The sequence below is a fragment of the Elephantulus edwardii genome, unplaced genomic scaffold (genome assembly GCF_000299155.1).
Source record: "Elephantulus edwardii isolate Elephantulus edwardi_28Jun2011 unplaced genomic scaffold, EleEdw1.0 scaffold00025, whole genome shotgun sequence".
Classification (NCBI taxonomy): domain Eukaryota; kingdom Metazoa; phylum Chordata; class Mammalia; order Macroscelidea; family Macroscelididae; genus Elephantulus; species Elephantulus edwardii.
Window position 1 is genome coordinate 15321372 of NW_006399775.1, and position 15658 is coordinate 15337029.

The following is a 15658-nucleotide window of genomic DNA, read 5'->3' on the forward strand; positions in this document are numbered from 1 at the left end:
CAGGGTGAAGTCTCTCTCAGGGAGGAGTGATAGGGAATGGCAAAGGACACACCGACAGAGGAGATTAATCAGAACTGACTTTGACAAGCACTGTGGCAATTGGACAATGAAAACAGACACTCGGATGGCGGGGAAGAAGAACAAACTGGGGAGGAGGGTAGAGAGAATGGTGCAGCAAGGAAGGAACGAAAACCCAAAATCCCTGTAAATGTTCATTAAAACTAATAAAATTTAATGAAAAAAAATTGTAGGGTTTCATTTCTAAAACTCCTAAAAATCAGACTTCATCTTGCCCTGTGATTAAAAGTACATGTTAGAATTGATGCCAGGTGGGAATATGTTAGGTGATAAGTGTATGGGACTGAAATAAAGCAGAATAGTGGCATAGATTGCAGGGGTGGTCTGTTAGGAGACACAGGTGCAAATGATTATGTGCTCAACTCATGAATAAAAGGTTAGTGGTTCAAATCCACCCAGAGAGGCCTTGGAGAACAGACCTTACAGTCTGTTTCTAGAAGGTGACAGCCTTGAACACCCTTGGGAGCAGTTGAACTCCGTCCACCCTATGAGTTGGCCATGAGCCATGGTCAGCTCAACAGTAATTAATAATAGACTCAAGGTCAGCCTTGGGCCTTATAATTGAATAAACAAAGTTCTAGAGCAAAGATTTTTAGAAAAAGCAGGTGATAGAATTTAATAGACCCATAAGCACCTATTGAGATTGTGACCATTTTTGTTTGAAGAAGTCCTTGTGGTGCAGGAATGGTTGAGTGCTTGGCTGCTAACTGAGAGGTCGGTGGTTTAAGCCTATGGGAGAAGAGGTGGGGGTTTGCTTTCATAAAGACTTATTGGCCTGCCTTGGAGACCCTGTGGGCCAGTTCTCTCTTCTCCTAGATGGTTGGTATAAATCAGAAGTCAGCTTAACAGCCATGGATTAATTCATTCAGAGCAATTTTAAAATCTTTGGGGAAAAAAACAGAATAGTTCAGACACTTTGTATGGGTTACTGACCTGAGTGATTCTCAAACTAAATTTATATTGCAGTTGAATTATAAGTGAATGAATTAGCATTTAATCTCTATGGGTGTATATATGAGTGCGAAGTTGGTTTTTCTTGCTTATGCCAGATTATGCTGTTTTATTTTAAACTTTCTATCTTTAGCTTTTTCCAGCATCTGTCTGGTTAACACATGAGTTGGAGGGAGAATGAGAGAAGTACATCTGTAATTAGAGTATTGGGGGCGAGGGGGAAGGATGCTGTGAAAATGTTGTACATTTATTTCAATTTTTGAGAGAGCAGGACTAAGGAAAATAACTAATAATAAGTAATTCCTAGATTTAGACACAAGTTAGTTAGTAGAGTTGAATGAGACAGGAGAGAGTGAGTTTGGGCTGTAGTGACACTGAACCCATTGCCGCCTACTTGATTTCTATTCATAGTGACCATCGTGTTTCTGAGATAGAAATCTTTATTAGAGGGGAATGCCCATCTTTTTCTTTCTGTGGTCAATTCAAACTGCCACCCTTTTGGTTAACAGCCTGTTACATCACACACAAAGCCACCAGAATTCCTTTGGAAGACTCAACTCAGCTCTGACTCATTGCTGACCTTACAGAGGCTGTAAGTCCCACAGGAGGCGGATTGCCTATCTTTCTTTTGTGGAACAACTAGTGGATGCAGACTACCTGCCTTTGGGTTGGCAATGCAACTCCTTACCACCAGGCCCCAGGAGCTACTTGTAAAATCAGTATGTAATTCTCAGAACATGGGGTGTATTTGGACAAAGTGGGAGCAGCGTTTATGGATCTTTAGTTGTGATTCTTGCAACCATGCTTTTGTTGCTGAGCAGTGTTACAGAAAAATTGTTCTAATAAATAATTATGAGGCCTTTTTTATAGTTTGTAGTCAGTGAACTTTTCACAATTATAAATGCCCTGATATTGTGCCACTGAACTTTTTTAGTGAATATTGTGTAGGTCTGTAGATGATGTTAGTATTTAAATAAATTTACCTGTCTAGAAATTGGGCTAGTTTTTGTATAGATTAAATATAAATAAAACGTTCAAGACTTTACCATAAACGGCTTGGTCAGTACGGAATTTGGGTATGTGGCAGGCAGTACCAATTCAGGAATTATTGCTCATTGTTTGGCAACTTTTTCTTGTATTTTGTAAAAGTATAAAGGAAAGTCTTTGTAATGAGAAGATTGACAATAGACCCACTGTATTAATGGTGCATTTACTTAGGAGGGAAACCCAAGTCATCTGTTCAATCATATGAAATACATTTAAAAACTACTTTTCTCTCCAAAGCCTTTCATTTATTAGACTGAAGTATTTAAGAGTATTTAATACAACAGCAAGAAGGCTTCTCTACCCTCTGATTCCCATACTTCAGGACCCATCAGCTATATTAACCAAGTCAATTTTCATTTTGGAAAAGGATGATTACACTTACTTTGGTGCTTTGTCACTTTAAAAAAAATTTTTTTTTATTTTATTAGTTTTAATGAATGTTCACAGAGATACTGGATTTCCATTCATTCATTGTTGCATTTTTCTGTCTGCCCACTCTTCTCCCCCCTTCCCCCTCCCCCCAGTTTACTCTTCTCTTTGAAAAGAGAACAACAAATATTCTGGTCTTTAAATGTTGTGAAATAATAGAACACAATAAACTATACCTGGAAATTTAAAAAAAAAGAAAAGAAAAAATTTTCATTGGTATATAGTTCCCCCCCACACCCCGAGTACACTCCACTATGTAACCTTCATTCTGGACTCTTGTCATAACCATAATACTCAATCATATATGGCTTTTAAACAGTTCTCTCCTTCATCTGTTTCAATGCAGTATACATAATTTATCCAATTTTTCTCAGTCTCACCCCAACCCTGAAGTCAGTCCTATTCTACAACAGTGGCACTATGCAGTATTTGTCCTTTTGTGACTGAGCTATTTCACTCAGCGTAATGTCCTCCAAGGACACCCATTTTGCTTAATTTTTCATGAGTTCTGTGTTTTTCAAGGCAGCATAGTATTCCATTGTATAAGTATACCAGAGCTTCTCTATCCATTCGTTTGTTGATGGGTATTTAGGTTTTTTCTAACTCTTTGCTATTGTGAACAAAGCTGCAATAAACATGGGTCTGCATATATCTGCCTGGGTGGCAGTTATGATTTCTTTAGTGTATATTCTCAGTAATGGAATTGCTGGGTCAAATGGTATTTCTATTTGCAAGTTTTTGAGAAAGTGCCATATAGCCTTCCATTTTGGTTGCACCATTTGACACTTCCATCTACAGTGAATAATGGTTCCAGTTTCTCCACAACCTTGCCAGCATTTATTGTTTGCTGCTCTGCTAAATTTTGCTATTCTGACTGGGGTGAGATGATATCTCATAGTTGTTTTGATTTGCATTTCTCTTAGAGCTAGGGATTTTGAACATTTCTTCATGTATTTGTTGGCCATCAGAATGTCTTCTTTGGTGAAATGTCTATTCATGTCCTGTGACCACTTTTCAATTGGGTTATTTACCTTTATCTTGTTGTGGTGCTCAAGTATTTTATAAATTCTAGATATAAGCCCCTTATCTGACATGTCATTACCAAATATTTTTTCCCAATCTGTGGCTTCCCTTTTTACTCTGTTGGAGAAGTTTTTGGATGTGCATAGGGATTTGATTCTTAGAAGGTCCCATTCATCTATTTTATCTTCTCCTAGTTGTAGATTTTTCAGGATGCTGCTTTGTCATTATTATAGTGAGAATTTGATTATATAGTCTGGAGGGAAGCTCTGGTGGTGCTGTGGTTAAGGCATTCAGCTGCTTACTGAAAGATTGAAGGTTCAAATCAGCTAGCAGCTCCATATGGGAGGACAGTGAAGCTTTCTGTTTTTGTCACTATTCACAGCCCTGGAAATGCCAATTCACAGCCCTGGAAATGCCAAGAGACACCTCAGCTTTGTCCTGCAGGGTCACTGTGAATTGGAATCAGCTAGATTGCAGTGGGCTTGGAGTTTTCTTTGGTGTATATTCTAGAGCACATGCACTCTTGCTAAGGAGTGATCTTACAGTTAGAGATGAAATGGATGTTTTTTCATATGATGTAATTTGAAGACTAGGAGTGGAGGAAACAGAGCTGGTCTGTTAAATTCCGTTAGTGAAATGTTGTTTGAGTTTCTCATATGCTTATCACCAGTTTCTCTCTCCATCCCTCCCCACCCCCTCCACTCTCTTAAATGATATTGTTAGATGCCTTTGAGTCAGCTCTAGCTCGTGGGGACCCCGTGCTCAGTGGAATGAAACTCTGCCTGGTTTTGTGCCTTTTCCATGAGTACTGGCATGTCTGAGGACTTTGTTGCTTTCCAACCTAAGCGGCTCCTTCCAGCACAGTATTGGATAGTGTTTGGTTATCAGCCATCGAGTTTTCAATGACTGACTTTTGGAAGGAGAAGATCAAGCCTGTGTCTTGGGCTGTCATGGTCTGGAAGCCCTGCTGCAACCTGTAGAACACCCGAGCAGCATGTTGGCCTCCACTGACAGACAAGGGGTGGGGGACTCTACTTGAGGTGCATCGGCTATGCATTGAACTCAGGCTTTCTGCAAGGGAGGCATGAGCTCTGTCACTGAACCACCGCTGCCCTGGTTTCATCAATAGCCACTTGCAAATGACCAGAACGAATCGGAATCGACTCACATGACACTCAGAATAAACTCAGGCTCATTGCTGGCAGGTTACAGCCAACTCAGACCTGACTCCCCAGCAGATTTTCCTGTAAATCACACAGCAGGAGATCCCCTATTGTTCTCCTGGGGAGCAGCTGGAGAATATGAGCCACCAGGAGAGGCACCACTTTTCCATTAGTGTCACTCTCCATGACTACGCTATCAGAGCTCCCAGATGACATTAGGTTTAGGGATCTTTGTTGGTTTGGTTGGTTACAGTGCTGTTATTTACAGTCCTTATTCACAAGTGTCAGTTCCCCAGGACCCATGCCAGATACATTCCCTGTTTTCAGCTGTCACTTTTACTCTCCTTCATTCTGGAGCAGTTTTCTTTATTCGCCTTTTTGTATGCATATCTTAACTCTGGCATTGTTAAATGCTACAGACCTGTTATTTTGTAGAATGCTTCTTGATTTGGTTGCCTGATGTTTCTTCATGATTAGATTCAAGTTACACACTTGCTTAGTGTTGAGGCATGTGATGCTTGTTTCCCTAAAACTGGTGATGTTAACATTTGTCTGCTTATTATAGTGATGACCGCTGGGAAGTTACTATTTTAGAGGAAGACTGTTTATATTCTGCACTTCATCTCATCAGATGTGCACCTTAGTCCTAAAACTAACATTATTACTCCTCAATAATTTGGAGAGGTTCCTGACTACAGACTTCTCTAGGGCAATGAGTCTCCTGATTTCCTGACTGGTAGTACCAAATGTTTTGATATAGTTAACATTTTTTGCTTTAAATAGTTGTGTGTCATATGAAAAAAAGAAAAGGAAAAAAGTTTATAGTGTTTTATATCTGTTCACATATTTACCACTGCCAGAAATCTCTTCATACCTTCTTGCAGATTGAGATTTCTAGCTGGTGTTATTTTCTTTCAGCCTGAAGGACTTCCATGTAGTTCAGATCTCTATTGATATCCTTAGACCTTAATGCTCATCTGTTTAAATGAGACTCTGCTACACTGTTTAGCTGCTGTTTTTAGGCTATTGACTACTACTTACAGCAATGTTATGAACAACAAATCAGAACATTGCCCAATCCTTGTCCTGGCAGGATACCGCAAGGCTCCGATCTCTACAGCAGGGTTGCTAAAAGAATTGTGATGAGCTGGAAAGAAACTACAGATCACATAAAAGAAATTTTATCAAAGTCTTAGATGACTAGAACTTAATTTTTTTTATTATTTTATTAATTTTAATGAAAGTGTACAGAGACTTAGGGTTTCCAGTCATTCATTGTTGCACTTTTCTCCCTGCCCACCCCCAATTTCACTCTTTTCCTTGAAAAGAAGAAGAAAAACTCTTTCATTATTATGCAATCCCTCCCACCAAGTCCACTCCACTATGCAGCCTTTACTCTGGACTTCTGTAATGACAAGAATACCCATTCATATATCTGTTTTCTTATAACAGTTCTCTTCTTCATCTGTTTCAATGCAATGTACATAGGCTCCAGTATCAAACTGACAGCTTAAGTGTGCTTACTGTCATCTCTATGCTAATTATTGGTACTTCAATATTAACAAGCATTCCTATCAGTTCATTCACGCCTTTAGTGAATATTTAGTGAACAAATACCAGGCACTTTTCAAGCTTTGGTGATCTAGTGATAATACAGGCACTATGCTTGTTCTAATGAGATGAAATCAGACAATAAAAATATAAACATGTAAATGAAAAATAGAAATCAGTAGTAAATCCTATGTCTCTTTCTCCAAAACATCAACAATCAAATCCACAAAAACACATCCAAGTAGTAAGCTTCTGTGTCTTCTAAAATATCACACTCTAGGTTCCTATAAACATCACACTCTAGGTTCCTTATTCAGGAAAAATATGCCAGAAACCAAGGTCAGTTACCATACAGGGACATCTTTTGATTTACTGGTTTATGTGATAGGGAAATTAAAATTTAATAAGAGTGATTATTTTTTTCTATTTAACAACGAAAATGCTAACTTGTATACAGGAAAAATAAGTTATTAATTAACTGTAGTTAATTTTTATTGACAACATCAAGATCAATAACATCTTGACTTTTCAGAGTGTTTACAACTATTTTGATAATTCTGTTAATGAAAAAAATGTTCTTTTAAAACATAGATCTGGCTTTGCCATTCTTAGCTTTAATTTCCCCCCCCCCCAAATGAAAGAGAGACTTAAATGAGGGCCCAGGGCCATGGGGTTCAGAAGGAGGCCACCTGAAAGAGACAATGGAGCCAGTGAAAAGGGTGCTGTTATTTGACCTTTTTTGGGGTGCAGGTTGTTGGTGTGCCCACACTTCTTAAGACAGTTGACAGCCTGGGGATGCAGGCGAGCATAACACTTGGGGTGCACCGTCTTGTTGTGGTTATACTTCTGGGCAAGTTTGTGCAAGGAAGGCTCAATAATACCAACACGCAGACCCAGCAACAGATGCAGGGTGGACTCTTTCTGGATGTTGCAGTCCGAGAGTGTACTGCCATCCTCTAGCTGTTTGCCCACGAACATCAGATACTGCTGGTCAGGGGGGTCACCCTCCTTGTCTAGGAGTTTGACCCTGACGTCACTGGGCTCGACCTCAAGAGTCTTAACAAAGGTCTGCATTTCTGTGTCTGCGGCTTGGCTGCCTCCTTGAAGAGAAAGAGGGCAACAGAACCAGAAACTGCTGTGCGCTGATCAGTGTTAAATTTTTCAGTAGCCCTACATCTAGTTCAGAGTAAAATGCTGGCTTATTGGCAAGGTCTGTGAGTCTTGCATTTAGTCCTTTGAATCTCTCATGAGCCTTTTGGAGAGAGCTTCCTTTGCCTGGTATTCCTTATTTTAACCTTATGGAATCCTACTTTTTCATAGCCTCTGCCTTATCTTCCCCTTGCGTGGGCTGAGCTGTTACTTTTTGTACAAGTGTGATTTATTTTCTAAAACAATGTAGTTATTTAAATAGGGCTTTGAATCTACTAATAATTTGGAGATCTTTGAAGATAGTGTCTGTGTGTTGGCTCTTAACAGTCATGTAGTATATGTTGAATATGGTTGTTTTACCATGTGAAGTCATATCACTTAAAGATTGAAATAGGTATTCTTTCTAATACCTGTAATAAATAGGTTTTAAAATGCCATTATTCCTTTTATGTTAATTGGAGTATTTTCTTTTTTTCACTGAGATTACAATTTAGTATATAAAAGGCAATCTTTTGGTTTTTATTAACATGATTTGCAGCTTAATTGAAGTAACTATGTGTAGATTATCAGTTGCCTAAGTCATGTTTTCATTTCCATTGACAGAATCCAACATGGCGGAGTCTTGATTTTGGAATAATGCCTGACCGACTTGATACATCTGTGTCTTCTTTCCTGGTGAGGATATGGGGTGGAAAGGAGAACGCCTTCCAGCTTTTGATTGAGTGGAAAGTCTGTTTGGATGGACTGAAATACTTGGGCCAGCAGGTAATTTTTATACTGGGGTTTACAAGTGGTTTTCATGTTTGAATGAGCCTTCTTTATCTTGCTGTTACTTTCTTTTTTAAAAAAAAACCAAAACTACCCTTCTTATAGAGAAAACTTTTAGAATTGCTAATTTAGTTATAAATTTGAAGTCTTCACCAAGTTTGTTAAATGTGTTACTGAAGCGAGCACAGAAATCTTCACCAAGTTTAAAAGAAGAAATTTGTGAAGAAGCCTTATGATTTGAGAGGATCATTTCCCTCCCTTCCTGTAGTGAAGGAGATGCTTTCTCATGGCATTCTGCTGCTTCTTTGTCTTACCATGTGTTTATCTCTAGGACTTGAAAATTAAGTTGACAAAGAGGATTATTCTATTGTTGTTTACCATCAAATTGGAACCGACCTGTAGCTGACCTTCCAGCAGTTTTTCAGAGACAGTAAATTACACGGAAAGAGATTGCCCATCCTTCTGCAGAGCAGCTGATGAATTTGATCTGCAACCTAGATTATTCTAGGAGTAAGAATTACTCCTTGCTGAACACAGGGGAGACAAAAGTTTGTGTTTTAGGTACTCTACTTTTCCCCTACTGTTTTTTATCTGCAATTAAAAAAAACAAACAAAACCAACCCAAACCACCAAACCAACCAACCAGAAAACCCAATCACAACAAAATGCAAAATGACCCAAACCCAAATCCATTGCTATTGTATTGATTCTGATTCATGGCAGCGTCCCAACTGCTCTGTAGGAATGTCTTGGCTGTAATCTTCACTGAAGCAAAGTGCCAGGCCTTCTGCTGTGCTATTGGTTGGGTTTGAACAGCCAACCTTTTAATTTTATAGTTGAACATAAGCCATTTCCTCCTTCTAGAGCACCTGTACTTCTGACAAATTTAGTTAGGAAATCACACCACTCATCTAGTTGAGTTTGGAACTAGCCCTTTCTGTCACAGTATTCTTGGAAGCAACTAAGAATTTATCAGAAATGAGTATGAAATGAGTGAAACCTCTTTGCCATCCCAGACATAGATTATTACGATAAATATTTATAGTAACCTTGTCAGTGATCTGGAATACATATCCACCATGCTTATTCTTATTAGCATAATTTAGCAGTTCTGAAGTGCATATATTAGTATAGAACATGATACAGGCTGTTTGTTAGCATGTTTTTCTTCTACTTCATTAGTGAGAAGCAAAGGAATGTTTCTGAGCTCTATGGTTGCCTGGTTTCTGATTCCTTATTAATTTTTTCTTCAATAATTTCTCATGTCTATTTTCTTAAAATACTTTCAAATCCAATTGCTGCATCATTAAGATACTTGTATAATAAAGAGCAGGGAGTATTTTCTGCCTTTTAGTCAAAAGGAAATGAAAACATAGGACCATTAACAGGGATTTACTACTTAGTATTGTATAATTATTAGACACTAAGGGATAAAGATAAAAAAGGAAGGGTTCCTTTCATTAAAGAGCTTATCATGTAGTAGTTAAAGTTGCAGTTAGAATCCAGCTCACTTGATTTCTCCACCAACATCTTAAAATAATTTGAGCAAAAATTTAGAAATCATATTGGTTTTCCTTTTAATTATTTTGTTTTAAAACATTAATTACAAGTGATTGTTGTTGTTGTCAAGTCACTTGTAACTCATAGCGACCCTTTGTACAACAGCCCTAAACCCTCCTCTACCCTGTGTCAATCTCATTGTCTCTAACACACCTGCCACCATTACCCCAGTGACGGAATCAATCCATCTCATCAAGGGTCTTCCTCTCCTGCGCTGTCCCTCCACTCTCCCAAGCATGACGTCCCTTTCCAACGACTGGTTCCTCCTTGCAACGTGTCCCAGGTATGTCAGATGAAGCTTTAGAATCCTTACCTCCAAGGAGCAGCCTGCCTTCAACCTCTCCAGAATGAACTTGTTTGTTCTTCTAGCAGTCTATGGTATATTCAATACTCTTCTCCTGTACCAAAGCTCAAAAGCATCAACTCTCCTTCTATTATCCCTAGTCATTGTCCAGGTCTTTGAAGCATAGCAAGTGATTGCAAAGACCATGGACTGTATCAGGCTCACCTTAGTCTCCAGACTGACATCATTACTCCTCAGTACCTTGGAGGGGTCTCTGACAGCAGACTTTGCCAGTGCAGTTCATCTTTTAATTTCCTGGCTGCTGGTACCAAGACTGTTGATTGTAGTAGAGCCAAGCAAACAAAAGCAGTCAACAATCTCAATCTCTTCACCATCTGTCATGATGCTGCCAATCTGCCCAGTGATGAGAATCTTTGGTTTTTTGATGTTGAGCTTCAATCCATATTGAAGGCTGCAATCCTTGGACCTTCTACAGTAAGCGCTTCAAGTCCTCCTCAGTTTCAGCAAGCAGGGTTGTGTCATCTGCATAACGTAGCTTGTTGGTAAGTCTACCTCCAATCCTGATGCCACATTTCTTCTCATAGAGCCCAACCTCCTGGATAATCTCTTCCGCATATATATTAAAAAGATATGGAGATAGGACACATCCTTGATGCACACCCTTCCCAATTTTGAACCATGTAGTGTTTCCTTGCTCTGTTCTGATGACTGCCTCCTGATCCAAGTATTAAGTTTCGCATAAGCCCAATCAAGTGTTCTGGGATTCCCATTCTTCTCAAAGTCAGCCATTGTTGTGATCCACATAGTCAAATGCCTTTGCATAGTCAATGAAACACAGACAGATGCTCCTCTGGTACTCTCTGCTTTCAGCCAAGATCCATCTGACATTAGCTATAATATTCCTAGTGCCATGGCCTCTTCTAAATCCAGCCTGCACTTCAGGCAGTTCTCTGTTGGTGTGCTGTTCTAGTCATTTTTGGATGATCTTCAACAGAATCTTGCTTGCATGTGATATCAGTGATATTGTTCAGTAAGTGATTAATGTAATTAATTAACTTAACTAATTACAGCCTAATTATATATTAGTATACAAAATCCCTTTCTCTAAACCCAGCTGTTTATTTATGTATGTTGCCTATCTCTTCACCCGATGTGGCGATTTATTAATTTTTAGTCCCCTCTCCTTCCCTTCTAATCTTGGTAACCATCCAAGAATGATTTTGTGTGAAAACTTTTACTTTTTTAATAGTGTAATACCATAGTAATCTTTCTGTGACTGATTTATGTCATTTAGCTTAATTTCCTGTAGATTCACCGATGTTTTGCAGTGTTTTCTTTAATGTTGCGTAATACTCCACTGTGTAAATATGCCATCCTTTCTTTAAACATTTGCCCATTAATGGACACTTGAATTGTTTCCATCTCTTTGTTCTTGTAAATGTTGCTGCAGTAAACATGGATGTGCATGTATCATTTCATGTGGCAGCTCTTCTATACAATAAATATGTAGTAGCAGGATTGCTGTTAGCAAATGGTATTTCCACTTAACCTACTAAGGAAGTATCAGACTGTAGTGGTTGCTCTGTTTTACATTCTCATCAACAATGTATGAGAGATCCAGTCTCTTCACACTTTCACCAGAATTTGTTTCTTCATGTCTGTCTTAACATTACTCTTTTTGCTGTAGTGAGATAATACCTCATTGTTTAATGTGATCTTTAAAATGATCTTGAGCATTTCGTCATATGTTGACCACCTGCATCTTCTGTGGTGAAGCATCTTTATGTCCTCTGTCCATTTGTAATTGGTGACTTGTTTTTTCTTGTTAAGGTGTTGGAGCTTCTTAATATAAATTTTGTAATTCTATAAATTTTAGAGATTAGTCTCTAGTCAGATTTGTCATTGTCAAATAGTTCTCTGTAGGTTATTATTTTACTTTTTTTGAGAAGTCTTTTGATGTACAGTAGAATTTAATTTCTAGGACTCTCAGACATCTAGTTTATTCTTTGCTAATTGTGCATTTTCATTTATATGCAATGATTTGTGATTGTTGTTGTTGTTGTGTATATCACATCAGAACTGACCCATAGCTGATTTTATGCTGGGGTTTCAGAGATAGTTAATCACGTGGGACGAGCTTGCCCAGCCTTCTCCTGTGGAGCAGCAGTTTGTGGACTCGAGCAGCCTGCCTTTGGGATTGCAGCGCAGCTTCTTGACACTAGGCTACCAGAGCTCCCTAGTCCACAGATTAGGGCTCTAATTTTTTTTTTTCCCTTTGATGATGTTAAATTTTATGCCTAGGTTCTAGATCCATCTTGAAATAGTTTTGTATGAATTCATTTTTCAAGGAAATTGAAAGGGACATTGCCAATTTTATTGGAAATGGAGAGGAAAGAAACCTTGAATAAGCAAAGAACTTCTGAAAAACAAAAATGAAGTGGGAAGCATAGTATTCCCGGACCTCAAAACCTACTACACACTGTTAGTAACCAAAGCAGCATGATACTGGTACAAGGACAGGTACATAGACCAAAGGAACAGAACTGAGAACCCAGAAATGGACCCAGCTATCTATGGTCAACTGATATTTGACAGGAAATAAAACCTATCAAATGGAGAATGACCACCTCTTCAATAAATGGTGCTGGCAGAACTGGACTTCTACTTGCAGAAAGCTGAAACAGGATCCACATCTCACTTTATTAAAAAGAAAAAATCAACTCAAGGTAGATCAGAGACCTGGGAGGGAAGCCCCCAAACCATGAAGTCCATAAGAGTGGGATCAAGCTTAGAAGCGCTAGTCCAAGGTATAAAGACACTGCCAAATACAGCCAGAAATGCGTAATCTGGAGAGGATAAAATTGGTGAAAGGACTTCCTAAAGATTAAATCCCTTTGCACATCAAAAACATTTTCCAACAGAGTGAAAAGAAAATCTACTGACCGGTAAAAACATTTGGCAATACCATTTCAGACAGGGGTCTTATAGCAAAAGTTTAAAAAGTTTAAAGAATCCTACATCAGAAAATCCCCATTGGAAAAAGACTGACAACACAATTACAAAATAGGCAAAAGGCCTGGAAAGACTCACAGAGGAAGATTTTTGGATGGCCAACATGAAGAAATGTTCAAAATCACTGGCAATAAGAGAGATGAAAATCAGAACCACAATGAGATACCATCTCACCCCAGCAGCAGTGGCAAGGCTTAGTAGGACAGAGTTAGCAAGTAACAAATGTTGGAGAGGATGTGGCTGATAGGTACTCTTTTTTTAAAAAAAAGGATTTTTTTTGAAATTTTATTTCATTATTTTTTGTACTGTCAAATCGGATCTGACTGGTACAGGAGAAGATTGTCTCTCCTTCCCCAGCAGAGCATCTGGTGGATTTGTACCATGCACCTCAGGGATTGCAGTGCAGCTTCCTGCCACTAGGCCACCAGAACTCCTTGTGATTGTTGTTGTTGTTATGTGCCATCGAGTCGTTTGCGACTCATAGAGACCCTATGTACAACAGCCCTAAACCCTGCTCTATCCCATGCCAATCTCATTGCCTCTGACACATCCATCCCCATTACCCCAGTCACTGAATCAATCCACCTCAAAGCATGATGTCCCTCTCCAAGTACCTGTCCCTCCTTACAACATGTCCAAAGTATGTCAGAGGAAACCCCAGAATCCTTGCCTCCAAGGAGCAGCCTGGTTTAACACTCTCCAGGATGAATCTGTTTGCTTTCTTGGCAGTCAGTACTCTTCGCCAGCACCAAAGCTCAAAGACATCATTTCTCCTTCTATCCTCCCTAGTCATTGTCCAACTCTCTGATGCATAGCAAGTCATTGCAAAGACCATGGCCTGTAACAGATGTACCTTAGTCTCCAGAGACTCACTGTTGCTCTTGAGTACTTTAGAGAGGTCCCTAACAGCAGACTTTCCCATTGCAATACGTTTTTTTAATTTCCTGGCTGCTGGTGCCAAGAGTGTTGACCGTGGAGCCAAGCAAACTGAAGCTGTGAACAATCTCAATCTCTTCGCCATCCATCCTGATGCCGCCAATTGGTCCAGTGGTGAGAATCTTTGTCTTCTTGACATTGAGCCTCAGTCCATACTGATGGCTGCAGTCCTTGACCCTCTGCAGCAAGTGCATGAGGTACTCCTCAGTTTCAGCAAACAGGGTTGTGTCTTCTGCATAACACAGATTGTTAATAGATCTTCCATCAATCCTGACGCCACACTTCTCCTCATAGAGCCCAACCTCTCAGATAATCTGCTGTGCATACAGGTTGAAAAGGAATGGAGATAGGACACATCCCTGGCATACACCCTTCCCAATTTTGAACCATGCAGTGTAACTCTGCTCTGTTCTGACGACTGCCTCTTGGTCCAAGTATAGGTTGCACATTAGCACGATTAAGTGTTCTGGGATTCCCATTCTTCTCAGAGTCAGCCATAGAGCCAGCCATTGTTGTGATCCACGCAGTCAAATGCCTTTGCATAATCAATGAAACACAGATAGACATTCTTCTGGTATTCTCTGCTTTCAGCCAAGATCCATCTAACAACAGCTACAATATCCCTAGTACCATGACCCCTTCTAAAGCCAGCCTGGACTTCTGGCCGTTCTCTGCTGATCTGCTGTTCCAATCGTTTTTGGATAATCTTCAGTAGAATCTTGCTTGCATGTGAAACCAATGATATTGTTCTGTAGTTTCCACACTCTGTTGCGTCACCCTTCTTGGGAATGGGAACAAATATAGATCTCTTCCAGTCAGTTGGCCAAGTGGTTGTTCTCCAGATTTCTTGGCACAATTTGGTGAGCACATCCAAGGCAGCATCTGTTAGCTGAAATGTGTCAATTGGTATACTATCTATTCCTGGGGCCTTATTTTTTGCTATTTCCTTCAAAGCAGCTTAAACTTCTTCCTTCATCACCATAGCCTCTTGCTCAAATTTTATTTCATTAAATTCTTCTGTATCTGCCAATTCCTTTCGATACAATGACTCAGTATATTCCTTCCGTCTTCTTTTAATACTTCCTGGGTCATTTAATATTCTCCCTAAAGCATCCTTGATGATAGCAACTTGAGGTTTGAATTTGTTCTTCAGTTCCTTGAGCTTAAGAAATGCTGAACAAGTTCACCCTTTTGATTTTCCGACTCTAGCTCCTTGCACATTTCATTGTAGTAGTTTGCTTTGACATCCCGTGCTGCCTTTTGGAAGCTCTGTTCAGCTCTTTAGTATCTTGAATTCTTCCTTGTGCTTTGGTTTTTCTATGCTCCAGTGCAATCTTCAGTTTCTTCTGACGTCCATTTTGGTCTTTTCTTCCTCTTCTGTCTTTGTAATGACCTTTTGCACTCTTCCTAGATGATACCTTTGACATCCTCCTACAACTCATCTGGCTTTGCTCATTAGTGTTCAAGGTCTCAAACCTGCTCCTGAGATGATTCTGAAATTCAGGTGGGATGAACTCAAAGTCATATTTTGGCTCCTGTGGATTCGCTTTAATTTTCCTCAGCTTCAGCTTTAACTTGCATATGAATAGTTGGTGGTTTATTAACAATCTGCGTTATGCAGATGACACAACCCTGCTTGCTGAAACTGAGGAGGACCTCATGCACTTGCTGCGAAGAGTCAAGGACT

The 15658-nt window shown here is 39.4% G+C and overlaps 1 protein-coding gene across 1 annotated transcript in view; it reads left to right on the forward strand.

Moving 5' to 3' along the window:
- Positions 1 to 15658, forward strand: part of UVRAG (UV radiation resistance associated) — a 349759-nt gene that overhangs the window by 51584 nt on the left and 282517 nt on the right. The window contains exon 4 of the mRNA XM_006882863.1: positions 7995 to 8156. Coding sequence (XP_006882925.1) covers positions 7995 to 8156 — 162 coding nt within the window. The remainder of the gene's footprint in view (positions 1 to 7994; positions 8157 to 15658) is intronic.